The sequence below is a fragment of the Topomyia yanbarensis genome, chromosome 1, assembly GCF_030247195.1.
Source record: "Topomyia yanbarensis strain Yona2022 chromosome 1, ASM3024719v1, whole genome shotgun sequence".
NCBI lineage: Eukaryota > Metazoa > Arthropoda > Insecta > Diptera > Culicidae > Topomyia > Topomyia yanbarensis.
In genome coordinates this window covers 26,946,734-26,973,166 of record NC_080670.1, presented here as the reverse complement: position 1 = coordinate 26,973,166, position 26,433 = coordinate 26,946,734, and the positions used below count along the sequence as shown (strand labels likewise).

Below are 26,433 nucleotides of genomic sequence, written 5' to 3'. Positions count from 1 at the left end.
GGCTCCCCCAACAGCTAATGCAACTCATGGTTCATTCGCCGTCTCCATGTGCCGTCTTCCATCTGCACTCCACCGTAGATGGCACGCAGCACTTTCCGTTCGAAGACACCAAGTGCGCGTTGGTCCTCCACGAGCATGGTCCAGGTCTCGTGCCCGTAAAGAACTACCGGTCTAATCAGCGTCTTGTCTACGAATCTCTCTGCTGGTATCATTGTCGGCGGTCACCAGTGAGCCCAAGTACACGAACTCTTCAACCACCTCGATTTCGTCGCCACCGATGCAAACTCGAAGCGGGCGGTTCTCATTCTCTTCTCGTGAACCTCTTCCTATCATGTACTTTGTCTTCGACGTGTTGATGGCAAGTCCGACGCGCTTGGCTTCTCTTTTCAGTCTGATGTAGGCTTCCTCCATCTTCTCAAAGTTTCGTGCAATAATATCAACGTCATCGGCGAAGCCAAGTAGCTGAACGGACTTTGTGAAAATCGTACCACTCGTGTCGATCCCTGCTCTTCTTATTACACCTTCCAGCGCGATGTTGAATAACAGACACGAGAGACCATCACCTTGCCGTAACCCTCTGCGTGATTCGAAGGGACTCGAGAGCGTCCCTGAGACACGTACTACGCACATCACCCGATCCATCGTCGCCTTCACTAATCGCGTCAGTTTGTCCGAGAATCCGTACTCGTGCATAATCTGCCATAGCTGATCTCGATCGATAGTGCCGTATGCGGCTTTGAAGTCGATGAACAAATGATGTGTGGGCACATTGTACTCGCGGCATTTCTCAGTACTTGACGAAGAGCGATCACCTGGTCCGTGGTAGATCGTTCGCTCATGAAACCCGCCTGGTACTGCCCCACGAATTCTCTTGCAATTGGTGATAGTCGACGGCATAGTATTTGGGAGAGTACCTTGTAGGCGGCGTTCAGCAGGGTGATTGCTCGGTAATTACAGCAATCCAGCTTGTCACCCTTTTTGTAGATAGGACACACGACACCTTCCATCCACTCCTCCGGTAAAATCTCCTCCTCCCAAATCTTGGTAATCACCCAGTGCAGCGCTTTAGCCAGTGGCTCGCCACCGTGTTTTAGTAGCTCGCTTGGTAATTGGTCAACCCCAGCGGCTTTATTATTTTTGAGCCGGCTAATCTCCTCCTGGATTTCTTGGAGATCCGGAGCCGGTAGTGTAATGTCTTCCGCGCGTGCTCCCAGGTGCGTTACCGTGCCATCCTCGTCGTCTGCTGCATCGCCGTTTAGGTGTTCTTCGTAGTGCTGCCGCCACCTCTGGATCACCTCACACTGGTCCGTGAGAAGATTCCCGTTTGTATCTCTGCACATGTCGGCCTGTGGTACGTGGCCCCTGCGCGAGCGGTTTAACTTCTCGTAGAATTTCCGTGTGTCTTTAGCGCGGTACAGCTGCTCCATCGCTTCGCGATCTCGGTCTTCCTGCTGGCGCTTTTTGGTCCGGAAAACCGAGTTCTGCCTGTTCCGTGCCTGTTTATATCGCGCCTCGTTCGCCCTCGTGCGGTGTTGCAGCATTCTCGCCCATGCTGCATTCTTCTCTTCGACTAACTGCTCGCATTCGCCGTCGTACCAGTCGCTTCTTCGGTCCGGGCCCACCGTACCTAGTGCAGTGGATGCGGTGCTACCTATGGCGGATCGGATATCTCTCCAGCCTTCTTCAAGGGCAACTGCGCCTAGCTGCTCTTCCGATGGTAGTGCCACTTCCAACTGCTACGCATATTCTTGAGCCACTCTGCCATCTTGTATCCGCTCGATGTTTAGCCGTGGCGTTTGGCTTCGACGAGAGCTATGCACTGTCTAAAGTTTTGAGCGCAAGCATACTGCAACCAGGTGGTGGTCCGAATCTATATTCGCACTGCAATAAGTGCGGACGTTTGTGATGTCCGAGAAGAATCTACTGTCGATTAGAACGTGGTCGATTTGATTTTTTGTTACTTGGTCCGGTGATCTCCAGGTGACTTTGTGGATATCTTTGCGAGGGAAGAAGATGCTTCGGATTACCATTCCACGGGAGGCTGCGAAGTTCACACATCGTTGGCCGTTGTCATTTGATACGGAATGCAGGCTGTTAGGCCCGATCACCGGTCTGTACATTGCCTCCCTTCCTACCTGTGCGTTCATGTCGCCGATGACAATTTTCACGTCTCGCAGAGGGCAACCGTCGTATGTCTGCTCCAGCTGCATGTAGAACGCTTCTTTCTCGTCGTCGGGTCTCCCTTCGTGTGGACAGTGCACATTGATGATGCTGTAGTTGAAGAAACGGCCTTTGATCTTCAACTTGCACATCCTTGCGTTGATCGGCTGTCACCCGATCACACGTTGGCGCATCTTGCCCAGCACTATGAAGCTGGTTCCCAGCTCGTTGGTTGTACCACAGCTCTGGTAGAAGGTAGCCGCTCGATGCCCGCTTTTCCACACCTTCTGTCCCGTCCAGCAAAGTTCCTGCAGCGCCACGATATCGAAGTTGCGGGGGTGTAGCTCGTCGTAGATTATCCTGTCACATCCTGCGAAGCCGAGCGATCTGCAGTTCCATGTTCCGAGTTTCCAATCGTGATCCTTTATTCGTCGCCTGGGTCGTTGCCGATTGTTCTGGTTGGTATTCTCTTCTGTATTGTTCGTTATGTGGGTTTTTTAAGGGGCGGCTTATAGGGCCTACGCCAACCACCTGTCTCGCCGGTGGGCCATCGTGCCAGGATTGCTTAAGGTCCCACCTGGACACCAGGACAGGTTTACACCTTCCGAAGAAGGGTAACCCCCCCCCCCTTCCCTGTCAGCATACGACCAAAGTTCCCACCGGGGTTGGTTACCCGATCTTCACTAAGGTTACTCGTATCCCAGTCGACGCCACGAGGAGGCCAGGGCTAGGAGTTACTGGGCAGGAAGCTAAGGACCGCAAGTGGGGTCTATTTTATGCCTTCAGGTACAAGAGGCTTACGCACTGCCCAGTCATTGCCGACCTAGATGGAAGATTTAGGGGTTGGAATTAGATATTGTTAGATTTGAAATATTGAACTCTACCAAAGTGTGCAATAGAAGAAGCATTTTATTCTTCATTTAATACCGCAATCCATAATAGCTAAGGACGGGTAAAAAGTTCAATCCTGTAAATTTCAAATCCTATAATGTTCATGGAAAGTCCGAGTATGAAATTTTTGAGCATGAGTATGAGCATGATGACCATACAATTCATTCGCGATTGGCCAGAGCAAGCGAAATTGCACAGAGTGTCAACGAATGGGTCCTATACTTTGAAATAACGGCGCCGGCCACGTCCTCACAGTCATCGGGGAACGGAAGGATAGATACTGTGTATACCTCTACATCTCCATGGGAAGGAGTTTTTGTTACAAGGATCGGGAATAGGATACATAAATCTGGATTCACCATGATGAGTGATACGATATATGCAACTCTCAGTAGTGCAATCATGTGTTTATTGCTCTGGGCAGCTGGCTGCCGAAAATTTACGATATCGGTTTGTAAAAAAAAGTCGGCAGCTGTGAGCGTTGCTTATGTTTAATTAAATAAAAACGATAGGTCTTTCCAGGGATGCCAAAGGTACCGGTAAACTACATTTTTCAGTATATTTACATTTGCACAAGCCGTACGGCATTCCAAAAACAATACTATATAATGATTACTTTTAGTGTCGCAAGACAATTGTAGATTGTAGTTAAAGGTTACGTAATAGACGCATTATTTATCGTGCATAAATTTTGGTATTTTTATTCATGAATTCTTTCTCCGCGGAAGATTGATTCTTTTGCTATAATTATTCGCTCGCGTTGTTATGCTGTCTAGGGCACATTTTAAACGGTATAAAACAAACCCCACCGAAATACATGAATCTGCTAACTTTGTACGTTGTTTATACAACCGATGACATGTGCGCGGCTTTTTAAGCTAAGTACTAGAATAAGACTGAAAATAATAAGAACGAAAAGAAACTAACTTGTCATCTTTTGCGTCAATAATCAAGCTACAATATTTTTATACTCATGAAGAAATCTAGAGAAAATCTTCAATAGTACGTAAGTAACATTGAGAGCCTCTCTTTGTTTACTTTCTCTTTTGTTTATTGCGACGTCATTACAACACTTTGTACAAATTCTCCAGTACATATCGAAAGCCGATGGTTTTTACTAGAATATTATGCAAAGAGTAGAGTAGTAAATATTGAAATGGCCGTGTAATGAACTGAAGAGAAGGACTCCAAAGAGAATCTCTCATTGTTACTTACGTCCTATTGAAAATTTTCTCTAGAAATATAATTGAGGTGACAGTAATATCACAGACTAACAGACATAACACTCGAAAACAATGCTTCGCCCGCTTTAACGATCATTTTAAATATATTTGTAGTTGGGACTGTGGCCGAATTTGACATTATGGCGCCTCTGACATATGAACAAACATATGGGGGATAGACCACTATTGAAAAATTTGTCCCTAACCTGAGGGGTAACCCACCAGCAAATGAGTGTTTGGGACCGTGAATAAAAGGTGGAGCTAGTCTTCTGGGAAAATTGTCGGATCGACATTTTTAAGGGAGTTTCCTCATAGTGTTATGTCTGTTAGTCTGTGGTAATAGTGCATTTACTACTCCAAAGCACATGTAGGTACTTAATACAACAAAAATAAAATAATATAATTTATTGGCAATTTCATGGACTGAAAGTAAACCAATTAATATGACAATAAAACATTTAGTCTTCGTGCTGATATGGCTACCGAAAAATTGCGTTTGAATTCTTCTTTCATAATTCATTACAACAAAAAAAAAACAATTATGTGCCAAAACCAAGCATATCCAAATGTGAAATTGTTTCATTAGGTTATTTCACACCTATTTGCAGAGATTCGTAATCGTTAAGTAGACAATGTGAGGTTGAAAAGTTAGCAGATTGTTCGGTTTTGGTGTGTTGCCATACAATGCCGGGGCATACGTTGCCAGAAATGCTGTTTTTTCCGGGTAGTTCTCATTCTAGACTAGTAGTATTAACAGGCCATTATGGTTTACGCAAGTTCAAAGCTCGAGATAGACGTCTGTTCTCCTAGACTAAAACTACTGTGACTTTTCATCGAATGAGAATTTTGAAGACAGATTTTCTACATACGTATGCGCGATTAAATAATAAAAATTAGAGTATGTTGGATTTATCGTGAAAATGTGTATTTGAAACGCAGAAAAAGTTTCGTCGTTGCTGCTAACAGAACAAAATAGCAGTCCCGAAGCTTACCACATCACAATATGGACATGTTCAGGAGTATTATTGCTAAATACCTTTGTATTATACACCTATCTTCTAGTTCCCCTATTTGCAAAGTAAGTATTGGCACCCTCTACTCGGTGATATGTAGATGAAAAGTTACTTCCATAAAAAACTGCCGGTCAGTAGGACGTGGATTGAATACACATACAAGTAAAGTAACGTAAGTGTAATAACTAAAATAAGTAAAGTAAACAATACATACAAAATGAAATTAGTAGTGTTAGTAAAGTAATTTAAGTAAAATAATTAGCAAGTAAATAAACTAATGTACATATTTTGTCGATTATTATTATTTCATCACATTAGAAAATAAAATTTGCATTCCATTCAACAGCAACCGTGCACTTCCATCCTAAACAGTTCTAACCCGACCATCACAGATAATCGTGCCAATCAATCTAAATACTAGCTATCTAGATAGTACAGAACCTAAACAAGCATACAGCGAGTCTGTCACTCAACTAGAGTAAGTATAAGTACCTACACCAAACGATGTAATGCCTCTCCGTACCGGTTGACCGGGGCGCGCGCGGTGACCGAGGATGACGCTGTCTGCCTGCCTGCGCGATGCGAGTATATTAGAAACCAATTCATCGCGAATGCTAGTATAAATGCAGCGCGCAACCGTCACTTTCGAATAGTCAATCGGCAGTCGTAGAACGGTGTGTACACAGTACAACGTGTGTCCCGCGCCTACTTAGAACAGTCCAGTGCAGTTGTGCCAACATTCCAGCCAGCCGAAAAAGAGAACGGTCCGTTTAACGGATTGTAACTAGTTCGGGATTGTAACCCAACCCGATCGAGGATTCTGCTGTCCAGCCTGAATCGATCAGTCATCAGTTTAGAGTGCGAGTGTTCTTCCTACAAGTACAAAGTGAGTGATTTTAGATTTTCCCTTTTTCCCGAAAGTAGTTTTCTCGCCCACGCTATATTTGCCTGCCGTGTTTGTATACTATAAATAACGATCGAAGAAAGCCAGTGATACGGAAAACCGATCGTCGTTGTCATTTGGCGGTGCCAACAAGCGTGCAAACAAAAACACGATGAAATTCGAATATAGAAGGTACCTAACAAGTCATACTGTGTAACTAAATGAGACAGGGTTGCTGCTACCTGCACATCAATTCTTGGCTTGGCGCTCGGCTGTCTCGGGTCCGATAGTTCGAGTGATCGCGGGTTTGTTCGGAATGGGCTGATGATGCAGGGAGTCTTTGTTTCCGTTGGACAAAACATTCGATGGTGTGTAACTTTGCGTTCGTTCAATTGAACAAATATTTGATCGTTGCGATAGTTGGCTTATGCAGTTCCCGATAATGGTTATCAATATTTGTGTTTATTGGTGTTTGATATTGGCAGGGGCTTTGTTTAGTTTTGTATTAGTGGACATTCTTTATCGCACCCATCATAGCTCAAGTTGCTGAAGTGGTTCGAATTTAGTTTGACATTTCATTTCTAGTGCTATTGTAAGATTGCATACTGCTTCGGTTGAAGTTCGCGGGAATTTAGAACTAAAAATCTGAACAATGTCAATTAAATTTTTTGTGGTTAGGTTAAATATACAGAGAAAAAAGTTTTTTAAAAAGTAATTGTCTTGTTGCCTTCATTTTATATTGTATCTATTGTCATTTTAGTTTTTATCTGTTCAGTTAATTCAGCGAAGACAAAATTTAATAACACGGTTCAAGCCGTTGCCAGATAAAATTTTCGACCAAGCGGTTTTTCAAAATCCAAATTCAATATAGGTTTTAACAGAATTCTGATAAAGTTAGTCTGAAAATATATAGTAATAGTAACTATATTTCCTCGTGAGGTACAAATCATCTTCACGGTTCGGTTAGCTACTGTGTGTATTAACCATCCCAACTACCTCTGGTTGACAGCGCTATACAAAAAAAAAAAGATTTTTCCATGTATTTGTTCATGCGAATAACTTAGTCCAGGGTTTGGGTAGGTGTTCGCTCGATTGAATTCTGATGACTCATTTCGTATACAGGGCAAACTGGGTTCCGAAGCCATCGTTCCATCAACCAGTCTCGCCCTAATATAATGTTTGCATCAAATGGATACCTCTCGATTCGTTACAGAAGGTATAAAATCGATGCATATTTAGTGTATTTATTAGATTTTTGTATATAAATATGTTATACAGCGCAAATTCGTTAGTTGGGTCACGACTGCGCTCCAACTAGCGAATCGTATCCGTTAATTGGGGCAACTGACAGCTGACAAAAATTACCCAAGGGAAACGCTGATTTTTTGTTTTCTTTCATAAAAAACAGACAGAAATATTTTAAAATTCACAAAAGTTGGCTGTTTCCTTCCAGTTTAAAGTTGTTTTTTGTGACAAAGTATGTCATTAGTGTTCTTTTTGCTATCAATTATTTTTTGATAAATTCCTTCGCATAAAACAGGAAATGGATACACCGTCGGGAAAAAGCCGATAAAGCACAAACATACTACGTTGCCACTAGCTAAAAAAGATTGTATAATGTGATTGAATACAGAGATGACCTTCAAAAGTTACTAAACTCACGTCTCTGCGACACAAACTAATTGATGCTGAATAGAAGAAGCGAAATATTTAACACATTTATTTCACTAAAATCATTCCGAAATATGTCATTCAAAAAATAAAATTCCATTGAATTTAAAAGTATGATTTTTTCTGGATCGCCACAGAAATCAACCAATGAACCCCTTGAAATCAATGACATTCAAACGTCAATCAGTTTTTGACTTTCAGTTTTGACATAAGAGTGTCTTTTAGTTGGGGCATGCCCCAACTAGCGAACACCCAACTAACGAACAGCCCAACTAGCGAACACCCAACTAACGAATTTGCGCTGTATTGGGTGGATCTTACAAGATTGATTATCAGTTTTATTATTGCTTTTATCTACAGATACTTTATACACAGACATGTGGAGATAAAAACAGTAAAGCTAACATCCATGAATGTAAACTGGCATCACGGCAGATCCCATAAGCTTTGCATGGGCTTCCTCCCATGCTTCCCCTCACAATACCCTCATGCTCGTTTGGCTGCACCTTTTGACAGCTTGTTTGTCCGCACTTTTTGACACTTCGCTAGTCTGTGTGTAAAGTGTCTGTACTTTGATCTTGTCTTCCTTTTTACGAGTGCTCTCTACGGTTATACAATGATTTGGTTTCCTCAAACATTTGGCTCAGAGCTAGAACAATGTTTTGCCGTGTTAAGCAGAGAAGAATTTTCCCGCGCATTTTCGCAATATCCTACTACCTGAAACGATAATGAAATGTTTTCATTGCACATCAATATTCTATTCTGATAATCAATTGAGGCTGTCTTCCAATTTTGAGCTGAAATGCTAATGATGTGACCATCAAGAAAACGTCGAACAACCACAATTGAACCCCATTCGACACCCGTTTGGCCTTACCAAGCCGTAACGCGTGTGGCGTCGTGAAAACTGTCGAATAGAAGTTGAGAACAACTTAAAATGTAGCTCCGAATGTATATTCAAAACAACATGTCTTGGATCCGCCATCGAGCCTAGTTTGAGTATTGTGCACTTTATAGCATATACTTAGGTAAAGCCATTTCAGAACTGGTTCAGAATTCTGAATGGAGTCAGTATGGATTCCAGCTCAAATGCAACACGGGGAAGGGAATGTTAGTTAAAAACCTGTATGTTGAAAATGTCTTCTCGGTAACAGATATTGTCCCAGTTTGTTGAGCTGAGCCAATTGCAACACAAGACTCGGCTCTCTCCAGGTCTCGGAAAAGATACTCAAAGTTTGAGGGTTTCTATCCATTTCGTAAGAAACGTAAAAATTCACCCCCTTCTCCCCGACGCGTCACAGAGCTCTCAACACAAAAAAAAATCGACAGGAAATAATTCTACAATAATTGTCTCTCAAGGGATAATTGATGTTTTTATTATGTTTAAACAAATGTGTGTTATTTTAAAATAACTGGTATTTTTTAGAAGCAGCGGAATGTTTGTTTTGACAGTTTGGAGAGATCGGCGGTAAATTTTCCGTGATTAAAATCTGTGATCAACTTCCCGAGGTGTGCAATAGGGCATTGCAAAGAACACTTACTTTTGAATTTTCAATGTTCCCGCTTTATATTGAGTTCAACAAGATGACGACACGAATGAACTTATGATGAATGAAGTTCATGTTTGACAATTCTCAGTGGTTTGTTTACTTTGTCACTTGCGTGAGTGCGAGTGCAATGGGTGCTCATCTGTTGCATTCGAACTCACGTAGCTACTATGTAAACAAACCACCGAGAATTGTCAAACGAAGTTCATCCGGCTCATTTTGTGCGGTTATGTCGGTTGGTGTAAAACCTAATTGTGACAAATGTCAAAGTAAGCTCAGAAACCAAATTTCACATCATTTGGACAATTTTTGACCCCCGCCCACTTGCAGTGCGATGGCAGTTTTTACCATTGTCACTAAATAAAGGAAAATACATTCTATTCAATAACTTTTGGAGCAAACTGAACCTTTACGACCTTAGTCGGAATACGAGAAGTTGGAGTTCTAGGGCTTTTTGTCACACATATCAAATTTTATCATTTTCTGATGCACTTCATTTGACAGTTCTCATATTCGTTTGGAACGACATTGACAGTTGGACTGGAATTGCATACAAGGAACTTGTCGTATCTTTGTTGTTTCCTTTAGTTTTACGTCCGAAAATTATTTTATTACCGAGTTTGGATGGGTGAACAAATCCAACTAAACGTAGATCGAACGTTATCTCCTAATCAATTAGCATCGACAACGTTGTGCCGTTCATCTTTATGACAGTGGTGTAATAAAAAGGGTGACCGGGAAACATATTTTGTGGTTCACCTTGGCATCTATTTGGACGATCAACACATGTATGTCTGTAAATATTATACGAAATAAATAAGAAGAAAAACACTGGCATCCAATGTAAATGTTCAAGCTCTAGCTTAATAATTTCATTGTCGTCGGTAGTAAAAACTTTACATGCACGAATAAAAAACCTATTTGATGATATGATTTTATACTTCTGCCAAAATCTCTTACTTCAGAAAAAAATTGGTTCTTTTCGTTTCTCTACACTCGATAACACAAGATAAGAGTGAAATAGTTATGACCATAATCACAATACTTTTTCCATATACATCCAAAGAAAACATGTTATGTGACGTCATGCTCGATTGGCTCCGGCATTTTACATGTTCAATTGGCTCTGCTCAGTGTCTCCGCCTAACTATGAATATAGTAACTATACTGAATTCTTGTTCTGATTTATAAACTTTGTGGGGGTAAGTCAAACAACAAGTCAAAATGAGTGAACTATTTCCAGATGTCAGATTAACAAGAAAGCCCAGTACAGTTCAGCCGGAAATGAGCTGGAATTCTGGCTGGTTCCAGTTCGCATTCCGGCTCCAGTGACACAACCGATTCTAACTAGAATCGGTTGTGTCACTGGAACCGGAATACGAAGTTCGTTTACGGCTGAGCTTAACTGGGAGACAGTGTAAACGACAGACACTTTATACACAGACTTGCGGAGACAAAAACAGTAAAACTAGCAACCATGAATGTAAACCGGCATCACGGAAGATCCCATTGAGATATATGACGTTTAAAATACGCACACTGAGATCTCGCAATTTTATACTACCGCCCTCCCCTTAAGCCCACAAGCGGTTTGTTTTCCTCCCAATTCGCAGTGCAAATGATTTGTTTTCCTCCCAATTTAAACGTCAAAACGGCACAATACCAACGCAGCTGGACCCAGTTAAGCTCAGCCGGAAATGAACTGGAATTCCGGCTGGTTCCAGTTCGCATTCCGGCTCCAGTGACACAACCGATTCTAGTTAGAATCGGTTGTGTCACTGGAGCCGGAATACGAACTGGAACCAGCCAGAATTCCAGTTCAGTTCCGGCTGAACTTTACTGGGGAGAAGTCTATAACGCAGTTAAGCTCAGCCGGAAACGAACTGGAATTCTGGCTGGTTCCAGTTCGTATTCCGGCTCCAGTGACACAACCGATTCTAGTTAGAATCGGTTGTGTCACTGGAGCCGGAATGCGAAGTAGAACCAGCCAGAATTCCAGTTCATTTCCGGGTGAACTTTACTGGGAAGCTTTGCATGGGCTTCCTCCTCTACTTCCCCTCACAAAATCCTGCCCGGTCAGCGTGGCAAGCAGAAAGTTAGCAAAAGTTGAGCAAAGCGAAATTGATGCTGGCAGAGTTTCTGCGAGCATTTTGCGCGATTTGTGCGAGAATTCTGGCAACGAATTCGCTCAAATGCAACAACCGTTTCTGGCAGAAGCGGTTAAACCAACCGATGCTGCCCACTTTTATCTAGAATCTAGCCATTAATGTACGGCCAAGATCTCTGCAGGCTTCCTGCCACATCTTTGTCAGATGTTTTTCTCGATTCGTGCTAAATTCTACCAGGTAGGAATTGCCAGGATTTTTGCACAGTTTATGTCCGAGTTATGCCAGGGTTTAGCTCGCTTCCTGTCAAAATTTGCCAAAAAACGCGAGCGAAACCGAGTTCGCCCTAGCTCAACTAACCCGACAGGATACGCGCAGAAATCTGACAGGGCTGCCAAACCAAGACTTACAGAAATCTAGCAGAGCGGTCTCTGCCAGAAAATTTGCTCACTGGGTGTGCTCGTTTAGCTGCACTTTTTGACAGTCCGTTGGCTGCAATTTTTGACACTTCGCTAGTTTGTGCATAAAGTGTCTGTAGTGTAAACAACAATGTGGTACAAAATTGTGAATTGAGTATTGTTCTTGTATGTAAAGTGGATAAAAGACTAAATCCATATTAACTTTTTAAAAGGGCTAATAAGATTTGTAAACAAACTTTTGCTGATTTCTCTTAAGTTGTTATAATTTCAATACAGAAAACATCTGAAATTGCTTCTACGAAGGGTAAAGATGTAGAGTGACGTGCATTTTTCATGAAATTTCACTCGGTAGCGGGATAATGAGCGAACCAAGTTTGTTTACAAAAATCTCTTTAGCCCGTTCGAAGAATTAATCTTGAAATAACGCAAGTGGATTAGTTTCACGAGACGAGCATTTCAACTGAAAAAATTTCAATTTAAAAAATTGCGAAAATTATTGCAAACTTTATCGCTTGTTTTCTGAATTTCATAGAAACACAAATTGTACAGACCATTCAAGCACAGTGCAGCAGGTCTCCTTCAAGCTGTAGCAAACATCGTGGAGTAAGCCAGATCGATTATCATTTAGAAGACAATTCCATACCGTACTGTGAAATCGAAGTCTCCTCGGTGCCGGGAGGAGCTCCGCTATAACATGAAGTTGTCGGTATCCAATCAGTCCTGCACTAGGTTGAATATCTGGTTGAAATGTTCGGACACTTAAGATTTTTGGTGTTCCTGGAAGCGCTATAAACTCCCTGTTTAATCTCAAATTTCAAAAATCAGATGCTGTTTGCTTCAGCTTTCTGTCATCGCTTTCTTGAACTGTTATAATTGGTTGCACCTCAAAAGAAAATTTTGCATTATTACCATGAATCTCATCTGTCTGTAAGTTTTGGGTGCAGTAACGGATGTCCTTACAAGGGGCGTCAGAGTCACATTTGCATTTCGTTGAATGCATGGTGCCCGATACAAATAGCGGAACAGACAGATGAAGCTTGTCGAACAAGACGATATTAGGCAAAGCGGTCTACGATTACCATTTTAAAATCTTCGCTCACTAGAGCAAGGGATTTTTTAAACAGCCAACTCGAATCAATGAATACACCGTCGATTCCAACTTTGTGAGCGGGCATGTAGACGATGTAGTCCTTCATTGAAACTTGTCCCCAGTAACATCATTTGCTTGCTTTAGACAGAATATTACAATTCTGAACTTATTTCTGTGTCAGTTCTTTCAAAATGTTTAGAATACTTAGCGGATTATCTTTGATCCGGAAGAAGATCAGATATGACTCGACTGAGTTCAATGTATGTGATTTTGAGCAGAAAGTCGTAGTGTTTGATGACGCATCTTGTTCTACGTCCGTTTTACCATCAGCTGTTTTTTATGCACGGACCAGCGCCATGTGAAAACTTAAAGCAGGAATAAACAGAATTACAGGATATATTGAAAACAAATCAGTCGGTTTTTTTTTACAAGTTTTCAATCGTCGGAAATAAATTTAACGGTTGATGAAGGAACAAATATTCAAAAAAAGAATTCAGATTGTCTGTCTGTAAAGATAGAGGCCGGTTGCATTCTCTCAAAAATCGTATTTACAATTGTTTAAAATCGTCTTACGCTGGAATACGGCGCTACTTTAGTGCTGTCACTAAGTAAGTGTCCTCAATGGAGAAAAAATTGTCTTCACATAAATTTTTCACCACGAAGGAGAAATATAGATGACGCAATAAAAAGGCATTTTCATGGTACAGCTGAAAAAGCAGCTGTATATTTCGACAAAAGCGACTGTAAAAGAGCATTTCAATTATCCTAATTGCTTAGTAGGTAGCATTTTCCAGGCTTATTAGTTACGTGAGTGGAACAAATCTAGTGATTTACGCTCCCTTGACAGCAGTGTTCCCTTCGAGCCATTAGACTAGAACCTAACACATTCGTCTATCAAAAAGCAAAGCGTTCTTACAGCGTAGATGGCGACGACAGAAATGGCTATTGTCAGAATAAGGGCTATTAACGCATTACGAACAATACGGAAGGATTTTAATGGTCATGGTCTCAGGTTGCAACAAGGTCAAGTTCGTTCTACAGAACATGCGTCTTCGTGAGAACTGCTTTGCCGGTGGCACGTGCAAAATGAATGTTGATGAGTAATTACCAGCAAGTTACTAATTGCCCACTATGACGAGATATGTCCCCATCATCTTAGCGTTTATAGTTCCCCAAGATACACGTTGAACAAGATTTACTACAGACTCGGGATGCTCAACCATAATTGATTTGATCATCTGATTTCGTGGCAACAAATCTGAACTGAATATCTTCCATTGTTATCGTATTAGATTGCCTTTTGCCAGTGATTAGATAAATGCATAGAGCGTTTATTTAATGTGCGCATTAGAACAGAATGGTGGATAGGTTATTAACACTTGCTCAGCTTAGTTTAATGGAACATTGTATGATGACGACATCAAAGAATTAAATAACAGTTCAGCGAGCTTGTTTACAAGGTGTTAGCACAGGGAACAGACGTCCATCTTCAGCATTCTCCAACGGTTTCGAAGGTAGTTGGAATATCCAAACCAGGTGCGCTAATGTCGTCATGTTTTTTTGTGGCTGAGTTCGACAGAATTGACAGCGGTTGTTCCCAGTCAAACTAGTCCGGAACCGGTTCGGATTTCCAGCATGAATTCCAGCTCAAATGCATCAACAGATAGAGTCGGAATCGGTTGTATTCTTTGAGCAAGATTTCATACTGAATCCATTCAGGATTTCGAACCGGTTCCGCAATGGATTTGACGGATAGTTGGGATAGGTTGGTGTGGCGGCGCTAGTGTTTATCGTATATTAATTCAAATGTTTACACACGTTTTTTAAATATTTTTGCTCGATCATGGATGTCTGTTCTCTGTGGTGTTAGCATTTAAAAGGGATGTGAACCGAGTTTCTCGGTCGAATCGAACAATTAAGTACGACAAGTTTAGTTTCCAATTTAATCTCAGACCAGCTGAGTAACCAAATACGCCATTTCCCGGTTAGCATTGACAACAGCACATCTTACCATATACCCATTCAGCGTCGAGCTCCCCTATTCACATATGACACCCCAGGAGATTGATAGGTCGGCCATTGAGGTAGTTATGTGCGAGACAATAAATAACAGGTAGATTCGCAGCAGGTTGCGGCGCAACAGATGTCTTACCGGCGAATGAATAGGCAACGGCACGCAGTAGTCAGCTAGTACCTAGATGCACTACATTTGCATCGTCACTGTTTATCATTGCAGTATACGTGGGAACAATGCGAACGATTTGATCGGGGAACGCTGCTGCATTCGCTATGGGGCTAAAGTATAGAAATGCAAATGTAAGCAGGAGCCACCAAGCTAAATGATTTAATTGAACAATATTTATGGTCGTAGCGGAAAACAACTCATTTGTTCGGTGCAACGCCGGCGAAATAAATATCGAAACTGTCAAATGGGTTAAGGATTTATGCGAACGGAAACTTTCCAGCGGCCATGTAACTAGTAGATTTGAAGATGTTAAGTACAAACGGTCCAAAAATGCAAACTTAACATATGATCGCATAAAACGACTGCTAACGGTTGTTTGTCATCCTAATTGAATGCTTTACGGTGACATCATAAATTAATTCGAGTGTTCGTTTTTGGCAGTTTTACTGTTTACATAAACTTAGAAAAAATCTTTGCGATTTGCTTCGTGCGAATCTAGTCGTCCACAAAAAAATTATAAGTCCATGTTAACTGCTGATTTCGTTTTTAGAATAGAGTCGCTCTAGGTTCGCTCTGAGCTGTCACTTTTGTATGGATTTTGTAAATATTAGAGCGAACCTAGGGCGACTCTGATCTAAAACCGAAATCAGCACATGTTAACAGTACTAGTAAACTGTCAAAAAAGTTAGATTAACTGTGTTAGGTTAGTGAAAAACGTAATTTCGTCGTATTTTTCTTATTTCCCTCTTAGAGAGAAAAAATGGAGTTAATAATTGTTTAACCGCATTCCGCATTATGCATACACCACTCAAAACGCACGTAGCCACAAAACGATTCTGCGTAGTACATTTGTAAAGAATTAACGATGCTAATTGTTCCGGCATCACTAAATAGAACTGAAGAAAGCTCACAACTCAGTTGGGAAGAATATCAGCTCAAGTTGAATCCTGAAATCGAAATGATTTAAATATTTGCATATCGACGCAGCTAAATCCGCGCTATACATAGCTAATATTTGGCTTTGTTTAAGAATTAGCCGAATTAGCTTACCTGTGGTGACTTCCATACGCAACTGATAACACCAACCAACTAGTCTTGTCCAGTTACCATAAACAATTCGGAGCACGCTTCGCACGGCTGTTTGTAACTCGTACAGAACTCGTCCGCCGGAGAGACAAGGTGGAAAGGGTCAAAATTTAGCACCTTGTCACCGTGGTGAACATGAGCACAAGCGGATATAAGATTACCGTCCTCGAGTGGTCTTCTTCAGTTTGAAGTTGGACGTTGTGTTTGAAGCTTGTAACATATTGATTAAAGGAAACAGAAATTGACGGTTGAAGAAGTAAAAAAGGCTTACTCGAACAGAGAAGAAATAAGTGCAGCAATATGGTGAATCATTTTATGTGAGTGTTAAAAATGTGATGATAATGAGATCAGTGAGAAATCATGGGCTACTGTGTCCCACATCAAATTGCTTCACGGAAAAACGCTGCAGAAAATTATCTAGTGGACCGATCCTTTTCAAACTTTCAGACAATAGAATATAATCCAGTAGTAAGCTTCTGGCACATTTATTTCATTTAACTTCAACACCATAACCGTATGCTGGCACCTTACGCTTAACTCCACTCATTAGGTTCTGTATAACATCTGGCTGCAGATCCTTCACTGAAACCCACTTTTTCTACACGTCTTCCTCAGATTTGACCTCCTTGAGATGCTTCCCTAATGCCTGATTCATAATTGCCCAGTAATTAGCTATGGGCCTTAGTTCCGGTGCATGGGGAGGGGGGGGGATGCTTGTTTACGACCTTGGGTACGAAAGTGACCCCGTTGACTTCGTACAACTTCAGGACACATTTCAATAGTTTTGTGCCACTAGATCTGGCCAGAAGATCGTTGGGCCCTCGTGTTGCTTTAACAGAGGAATCAGATGCTTCTGTAGACACTTTTTGATGTAGATCTCCCCGTTGACAGTCCCGGTAGTCACGAACGGCGCACTCCGTTTGCCACATGAGCTGATCGCTTGCCAAATCATGTATTTATTTGTCAAACTTTGCTTCCGTACTTCCTCCGGAACATCAAACCTGTGCTGGGTGGTGAAGAACAGTAGCCCCGGAAGATGCCGGAAATCCGCCTTGACCTAAGTATCATTATCCTTGATTAGACAGTGAGGCTTCGTCGGCATCTGGGGGTGTGCAGTTTCCCCCCGCATTTTGCCGTTCGTCACGACTTGGAGCCTTCTACACTTTGTATCTATGCAGTCCCAGTCCCAGTCCGGTCCTTGGCTGTCTGAACGATAGACTTGGACAGGTTCAACTTTTTGGCCACATCCCTGACCGAAGCATTGGAATACCGCTAAAACGCTTTCACTACACGATTGTGATTCTGATCACTACTAGAACATCGATTCTCCTTCCGTTCGATGCTCAGTGTTTGGTAGTAACATTTAATCTTGCGACTCACCGTTGACTGCACGATTCCGGGTTGTTTTCCGATGGCCCTATGAGAGAGATGAGAATTTTCCAGGTGCTTGCGCAAAATCAACGTTGGTTTTCGGGTGACGCCATGTTTTCCAATTTTCAAAAAACTGACAGCGATAAAAATACAGTGTAAACAATACACTCTCACCTACTTTTATCCAAATTTTCATGAGAAAATACCCAATGGGTTATTTTCTACAGCATTTTTTCCGTGATGCAATGTGATGTGGGGACCCCTTTATCTTCCGTTCACTCAAGATTAAATGTCGCTTAACCCTTAAATGCGCAATGTTGTTTTAAAACAACATTGCGAAAACCATCTCAAAATTATCATAGTAACGTATTAAAGCTGTGAGACAATTTTCACGAAATTTTAAAAAAATTGGTTTGCGCCTTTAAGGGTTAAAACTATTTCTCAAATAACCGATTATATTTTGGTTCGGCTGTTTTTTTGAAGGTATTTTAAACCCTATCCTGTCCACGACATTGTTTTCGGAGCAAATAAAAAAGATGGATGGGTAATGTCAGAGACATAACCACAATGAAGTAGAATGATGGTTTGGGATGACTTTTTTCAAATTTGAAAAAATATCATCGCGATTAGTGTTCTGGAATACGTATGCACTTTAAAACTATGAACTTTTTCTCCAGGACGATATTTGCTAGGACCTACATTAATAGTACCTATTATTATATTAACAATAAAAAATGGCGAACCAAGCAGAAGTTCATCCTATTTTTTTTAATTCTAAAATCAAGTATAACACCATGCTCTCCACTCTTGCAACACTTAAGACTTAACGTGGCTATGAATTTTAATCTGAAAAGAACACCCGCTGCAGCAGTTCTATTTTTAGAAATTTTCAGTTTTATGTTATATAACTGTCAAAATTATATATCTAAAACTGAACCGCTTCAGAACTTGCCCGTATGTCGTTAATTGTCTCGAAGTTGTTTTCCCAATCCACCGAACTTGCGTGTATGTGCTGAATAGTCTTTGTTTTTTGGAAAAACAGTTCTAAACGTGTTTCAGACGAGGCAACAAAGGGAATATCAGCGCATATCAGTTTAAAGGTTCGAATCCAAACTGTTCGAAATAATAATAAATCAAAACGCTCTGACTGTTTCCATTGTAATTCCACTTTAAAACTACTATATTATACACTACGCTGCTGATATACCCTAAGAAATTTGATGGATATAAAATATGAGCTTCGCAACTTTTTGAAACAAACTGAAACTGCTCTAACATAACTCAATCTCATCGTCCACCAAAATCTCCAACTAAAATCCGCCTTTCAGTAGGCGCAAATCCAGTTGGCTGATGCCTTAGAGATATAACACGCATCACGTATATTTTAAATATGAAACGTGAAGGCTCATTACCCTATGTACCTATAAACGATAATCTGTAATATGATCAATTTTAAATAAGTTATATATAAATCCCCACCCTAGACTCATGAAGACATGTCATGCAATACGTGATTTTTTTTAAATTAGTGATGCTCACAAACGAAACCTTACATCTTTACCACCTTACCAAATCTTTACATTTTTGAATACCTGTTATCAAAATAAATATTCGGAGGCACTATTGGAAAATCCCCGTATTGATCGACTCACAAGATAAGATTGGAATTGTAATCGAATTTCCATCATGAGATGGACGCTATGTTATTTTTTTAGAATATTTATTTACCGTCAAATCAAATCAAAATTCTTTATGCGAATACAATGTTCGCCCTGAAAGGGACAGGTTCGGGTTTTTTCTCGGCATCGTTTCACCTGCCATCAAAGAAAAACTCAATTATTTTCGGTCTGCTGTGGCAGCAGAATGGTATGGGTGTTAGGCAACACACCATCCTGGGAAATGCTCACGCCGAAAAACAATTTTTTTAGCTCTTCATCACTTCGAATGGCCAGCTGCAGTTAACGGGGGATAATCCTGGTCCTACCAGCTCCAATATTTCGGCGGCGGCGAAATATTTCATTACAGCCTCAAACTAGAGGGATGCCCCGGCGTAGAAGCTCTTTCTCAGCAGACGGTGGATGCGGCCGACAGGAAACTGGAGACCGGGACGAAAGGAGCGGAATTTTCCCTTTACTTTTCCACCTGTACCGCATGCACGAATGTAACACACGAATGATGCCGCACTCGCTTACGACCACCGGTTTTGTATTTGTTTTAGTTTGTGTTCGAAGCAAAATGGACTGGCAATCGAATGCAATCAGTTTACTTCCATCGTCAAACAGGAGGAGCTTTGAAAAAAGCATGTTCAAGAATTGCGGCACGGTGCATGTAATTAACAGGAACCAATCAGGAATGAGTTTCAATTAAATGATTTAAAATCGGGTTGCTGGCGGGAACAAATCAGTGTAGTTTGTAGGATTTCCGTGAGGAGAATTAAAACACCCTTTTTGGTATTTATCAGCTAAAACTGTAGACAATTTATTAGAAAATATTTTCTTCGCATTTAAGATACTCGTAGCTTATAAATTTCCAGTGAAAATAGTACTTATCTGTTACGTTCTTTTTGGATTTGGCGGAACCGAATCAAATTTACACTTTTACTTAACTTCTTCTAAGTTTCAGTTTTAGGTGTTGGATTTAAATCATTCACTACCGATATTGGCGATTTTTGCAAGTATCAGATTGTCGTTATGCATTTGAGCAACACGATACTAATAAGAGCTGCGGGATCAGAGTATCGCTGTCAATGATAGGAAATATTCAAATTGATTATTTATTGTTTGCCCATAAAAGGTCTTTCTTTAGTACTGGCGCCCGAAATTTTCGAAATTTCATTCGGTTGTGCGGATTAATGCTACCACTGCTGAAAATTCATGGCGTCTCCCGCTTATCACATCGTCCGAGCTCAGATGTTGCTCGTTCGAAAAGCTAGGAACGAATGGTATAAAACGGGCATTTGTTACCTATTGACGGCTCTGCACGGAATACATTGGCTAGTGTATGGGAGTTTTACGTTTACCGAGATCTGTTCATTTTTACGGAATTTTCAATAGTGTACTATTGAAATATTATTTTAGCAATAAAACTTAAGTTGAGTTGTTTCTGAATTGTTTGGTGGTAAAAAGACGGTAATCTGTTCATAAATAAAATGTATGAGCGTTCAAAATAGTGACGCAAAAACGTGACATCGTTAGATTTTAAATTTTAGAAAGAGACGTAATGTCTTACGATTTATAATATCAAAATACAGTGAATTCGTGGAAATGACTGGGAAAAAGTATCGCTGTTAAGCATACAACTTACTACTAAGTTTCGCAAACTTGTTGCTAGTACTTCGCATGAAGTCCTTTAGCCTTAAGAAAATCCTTTAAGCGATTGAGCATTAATATTTTTTGGCATATTCGGGTGATGCTTTATTCCATTCCCCTTGTAACAATTAAGGTTTATGGTACTCTTGAAGCCTTCCTTAAAACTTAGATTGCACTTGTAGTGTGCTATATAACTAGAAATGCTACTTGGGTCGTCAATTAGAACTGCATTCAACTGCTGCTTGTTCCGGACTTCATGTTTCCGGATCCGTTAATCCAAATCATCCCACAAACGTTTAATGGGATTAAGTGTGGTAAACCGCGTTGGAGTGTTAAGCCTGTGTGGTAGGTTGTAAAGGCACAATTTGTCATGTTTTTTCAGCGCAATTTTTCACGTTCTATTTCAAAATCTTCATGTAAAGTTTTTTATCCATAATCTGATCTATAAACACCAGGTTTTCAACTCCATATGATACCAACACCATTACACTACCACCACATCAAACTACGAACATCAGTAGCAAAAATGTCTTCGATAAACAATACTTTGTCCCAGAATAAAACGTCTTTATTGATTAACTGCAAAGTTCTTTTACTTTTAGTTGATTGTGTTTCGAAATTGCCGGATTTTTTCAAGCTACTCGTGCATTGTTTCCGGTCTTTTTGAGCACGTTACGTATGGCTCAGTTGCAAACAGTTTCGTCCATTTCTTGCCTAATTCATGCTGCTATTTTAGAACATGTTTTATGGGGTCTCTTGGCGAGGTAGCTCACAATTTTGCGAAACTTTTGGAAGACCAGTTCTTCCTTTAGTGACTAAATCTCCTGCATCGTGGAATCTCTGATCCATACTTCGTATTGTGTATTCATTTCTGCGAAATAAACGTGATATTTACACAAACTTTTCACCTTCATAGAAAGTATCAATTCCCATTTCTTCCGGCGTTGTTTCTTTGCCTTTGCGAACCATTTTTGTGGCCTTTGAATAAAACAAGGAACTTTCTCACGAAAGAGAACGAACACTCAACACCAAATGAGAATATTGCGAATCTTTTCTTAAATCCACATTGCGACTTTTCAGCCATGCGCCACCGGGCCGTGCGTTGGATTACGCGCCCATCTAATTTGCATCGGTGAGAGTGAAAAAGCGTTTTGACGTTTTGTTTTTGTTTCGATCGCACTCGAGTGGCTCCCTTATAGCAACAACTCGACGAAACGCTAGATTATCTCGAGATAGACAATAAAACATCCTTTGACAGTTGTTACAGTTCATCAACGTGCTGCAGTGTTGCCATTTATTCCAGCAAATTCCAACATGATTGCAATACCGTGAAAACTTTTTCTGTGTATCTATTCAAATATTTAGCCAGATTAACGTTGTAGTATCAGTGTATCCTGTCAATTAATAGATATATGTTATGCATAGAATGTCTACTGGCTGACATATACTAATTAACTCAAGATAAGTCCAAATATAATTAGTTTGGAAAAAATATGATAAATTAAAAATCACGAATACTTTTTTCCGCCACACTATGTAAATAAAAGAGTATGTTTATACTTCCATTTCTTCCAGCATGTCGAAAACTCTGGAGGAATCTCCCAATGCCCACATCAACAAAACTCTGTTGGACAAATACATGAGTCTGCCGTTACCGGAAGGCAAGATCATAGCTACCTACATTTGGATCGATGGTACGGGCGAAAATGTCCGCTGCAAGGACCGCACACTGGAATTCATCCCGGACAAACCGAGTGGTGAGTTTATTTCTTGCATCCCGTTTTTAGCATTTTTCTCCTCTCACCAATACCCATTTGACTATGGTAGTTGGAGCAGCGCCTACTACCTTTGTCAAATTACCAATTTGAAGTTTTTCATTACTGAAACACAGGTTATTTCACTGCTATCCGTTGCTTAGAAACGAAGCAAACAAGCTGATGTGCAACCCATTTAATATAGACCAAATAATGATACAAATAGAGTTTAAAATTGGTAAATCACCAAACTTCAGATTTAACTTTTTCCCGACATCAATAGTAATGTCAACGCGTGGAACTAATCCATCGCAATAAACCCGATGTTGTAACGCCGAGCAGAACCACCCGTCTTTACAGCACTGTTCACAATTAATTCTCAAGTTCAATGTCAATGTTATTTCCCTTATTCGACGAGGCAGGAGTTGTGTTATTGGTCTCACATTACGGGCAGTCGGGCACACTTCGCATCGCGCGCCACACCGGTTTTGTTCTAAGCGCGATAAAACTGGCGGCGTCAATCAGTCAGTCGGTATATGAATGGTAGGGGAATCTAGGGTAAGCTGGAATCATACGACAGTTATTTATTGTATAAGTTAGTTCAGAGCCAATCTCAATCAAAAATATTTTTTTTCCAATGGGGGGAATAACTTGAATTATTTGATGCCATAAATATTTAGCCCCAATCCCCCCTACAAACGGAATATATAGTGTGATATATACATACAGATGTTTGCCCAGATCCAATGCATTGACACGGGGTGCATCCGATGCAGCGCGCAAAGACACGGTAATTCGTAATAGGGCTACACAGAAACAGTTAGAGTGATGGCCTTCATCATTTGTCAGGGGTTATTTTTGAAATTTAACCGATGACGGTAGCGAAGCACTTTGAGTTATTGAGGTCAGTCGGGAAATATAGGAAGTATGATTGGATAATTGGAAGTTTTTGTTCCGCACACTGTGTGATTACTAAATGGTTTATCCGCTAACCACGCAGGAGGCCTTGCGTGGAGGCCTTTGTCAATTTATGCACCGCCAGCTAGATTTGTTTTTCCGTTAGGCGATCGCAGCACAACGGGTGGCGTTCCTGAATACTAACAACAGTCGGGTTTCAAGTGATGCACGGATGTTGTAAGAAACTGAGTACTCTAATCTAAAATACCCGGAGGGGGATCCCATTGTTTATTGCCATATCGTAAACACAAGTTGTACTACCGTTTGATGGCATAGTTGCGGGAATAATTGCGCTTTATCATTGTTTGAAGAAACATTCAAACACGTTCAATATTTTTGTCAATACTAGAGTGTAGAAAATGGAAAAAAGTTGAACTAATATTGATGGGAGTTCCAATCAATCCGTCAATACTGAAATATATTGAACGTGTAAAACCCGCTTAAATTTCAAAAGATAGTTTCCTTCAAAAGGAAAGAAAAGCCGTTGCTCTCGGTCGATACCTAGGGTCCAGATGATGAAATGACCTATCTGGCCTCGATGATTGGCACTCAGCGTGGACAGAGACCGACGGAAAACAAATCGTAAAAGAGAAAATATTTGGCCAAGACGGCATGCGATGTTATTTGTGCAAACAAACCGGCAAAAGTTGCAACCACACAATCCCCTAACCACTCACGAACGCGTTTTATGTTACTAGTTAGCTCTTGAACCAGTGCCAACATGCGACACCCTGATGACAGATGATCGCGACTAGTAATACGATATTTTCTTCTCGACAGATCTTCCCATCTGGAACTACGATGGCAGCTCGTGCTATCAGGCTCAAGGTCACAACTCGGATGTCTATCTGCGCCCGTCTGCCATCTACCGGGATCCGTTCCGTCGTGGCAACAGTATTTTGGTGATGTGTGAAACCTACCGATTCGATGGAACCCCGACCGAGTCCAACCGACGCAAGAGCTGTAATGAGGTATGCGAAAAGGTCGCTAACGAGCATCCCTGGTTCGGAATTGAGCAGGAGTACACTCTGCTGGATATTGATGGAAGGCCACTGGGATGGCCAAAGAATGGATTCCCTGGTCCACAGGGACCGTACTATTGTGGAGTCGGTGCTGATAAGGTGTATGCGCGTGACATCGTTGATGCCCATTATCGGGCTTGTCTGTACGCTGGAATAAAGATCTGCGGTACTAATGCGGAGGTTATGCCGGCGCAGTGGGAATACCAGGTCGGTCCGTGCGAAGGAGTCTCCATTGGAGACGATCTGTGGGTTTCTCGTTTCCTGCTGCACAGAATAGCGGAAGAATTTGGAGTAGGTTTTCATCTGTCTAATCGATTAAGTTCGTTGAACTGACAATTTCTCTTAATATGTAGATCGTTGCTACCCTGGACCCAAAGCCGATAATCGGTGATTGGAATGGGGCCGGTGCGCATACCAACGTTTCGACCAAGAGTATGCGTACCGATGGTGGAATCGTAGAAATTGAGAAGGCCATCGCCAAGCTTTCGAAGCACCACGACCGGCACATCCGTGCGTACGATCCGCATGGAGGAAAGGACAACGAACGACGTCTGACGGGAAAGCACGAAACTAGCTCGATACACGATTTCAGTGCCGGTATGATTCAAAGCTATCGGTTGTAGTTAGTGCGCAGCTAATTTTTGTTTTTTTTTGTCTTTTTTTAGGAGTGGCCAATCGTGGAGCCTCGGTGCGAATCCCTCGTGGCGTAGCCGATGATGGCAAGGGCTACTTTGAGGACCGTAGACCCAGCTCTAACTGTGATCCGTACAGCGTTGTGGAAGCCATTCTGAGGACAATTTGTCTGGACGAATGAAAATGAAAATTCTCGTTTCGTTTTATTGTTTACGAATGGTGTTTTTTGTATGTTTTAAGAAGATATAATCTTTCAATTTATAATTGCTAAAGAAGAAGAATATCGATATGTTAACCATCTGGAACAATTCCAAAGTAGGCTACTAAGCTGCAATTGCAAAAACACGTGTAATATTCATAACATGATAGGTTTAAGCGATATGTAACAATGTTGTTATATTTTATGTGTCATAAGTGATTAAATTATTAATATTATTATTATTATTGATATTAGAAAACATGAATTCCATCTGTAGCTCATATTTTGTGCGAAAACACTCTTATTTTTCTTCTCATTTTCAGTGAACTCTTTCAAATGCACTTTAATCACACACCACTGCACAAAACACCCGCGAAGCTTTAATCGTTTACTAACACAACTTCAAATTTTCTGCCAATGTGCAGATGACCGAAGAAAAATGTCCGAAAACTCTCATTTGTGCGCTTGAATTTTCACTTCAAATTTCATTTTTTCTCAATGTAAACAAGCGCGTCGGTGCCTAGCAACAAGTTCCTGGCTTCCACATATCTTCACCTTAAATCAGCATTCCAGTATATATTGACAATGACTCCATAGACGTTCGCTTACATGTAGTGGCGTAGTAAGAAAATTTGGGGGGGGGGGTCTTCATATGAATATTTTTTGTATTTATAAGTAGGTATATGAAAAAAAATTCAAAAACACTCTGAGCATAAAATGTACACAAACCAACAACTCAGGGAACGGGTTTTGGGTAGTCACCCGACCCGCTAATTCATCTAATCTTGCACGGAACCTGATTCCTCCCCGGCATTACCTTACGGAATTACTTCGGGAAGAGACGTTTTTATGTGAACAGCACACACTCCTATCCAATTCGTTCTTTCATTTTTTTTAAAGAAAGTTAACTTTTTTG

General features: G+C 41.0%; 1 protein-coding gene across 2 annotated transcripts; it reads left to right on the top strand.

Annotated features, from left to right (window-relative positions):
• Positions 1–5,912: 5,912 nt before the first annotated feature.
• LOC131677152 (glutamine synthetase 2 cytoplasmic) lies at positions 5,913–25,798 on the top strand. Of its 2 annotated transcripts, none has more exons than XM_058956818.1 (5): positions 5,913–6,173; positions 22,528–22,709; positions 24,444–24,976; positions 25,039–25,282; positions 25,351–25,798. In XM_058956818.1, exons 2-5 carry the CDS (start codon positions 22,529–22,531, stop codon positions 25,497–25,499), a joined length of 1,107 nt encoding a protein of 368 aa, XP_058812801.1. In that variant the 5' UTR covers positions 5,913–6,173; position 22,528; the 3' UTR covers positions 25,500–25,798. The 2 variants fall into 2 exon arrangements, with proteins under 2 accessions (XP_058812801.1, XP_058812800.1); XM_058956817.1 differs by lacking the exon at positions 5,913–6,173 and adding an exon at positions 6,227–6,362.
• Positions 25,799–26,433: the final 635 nt, after the last annotated feature.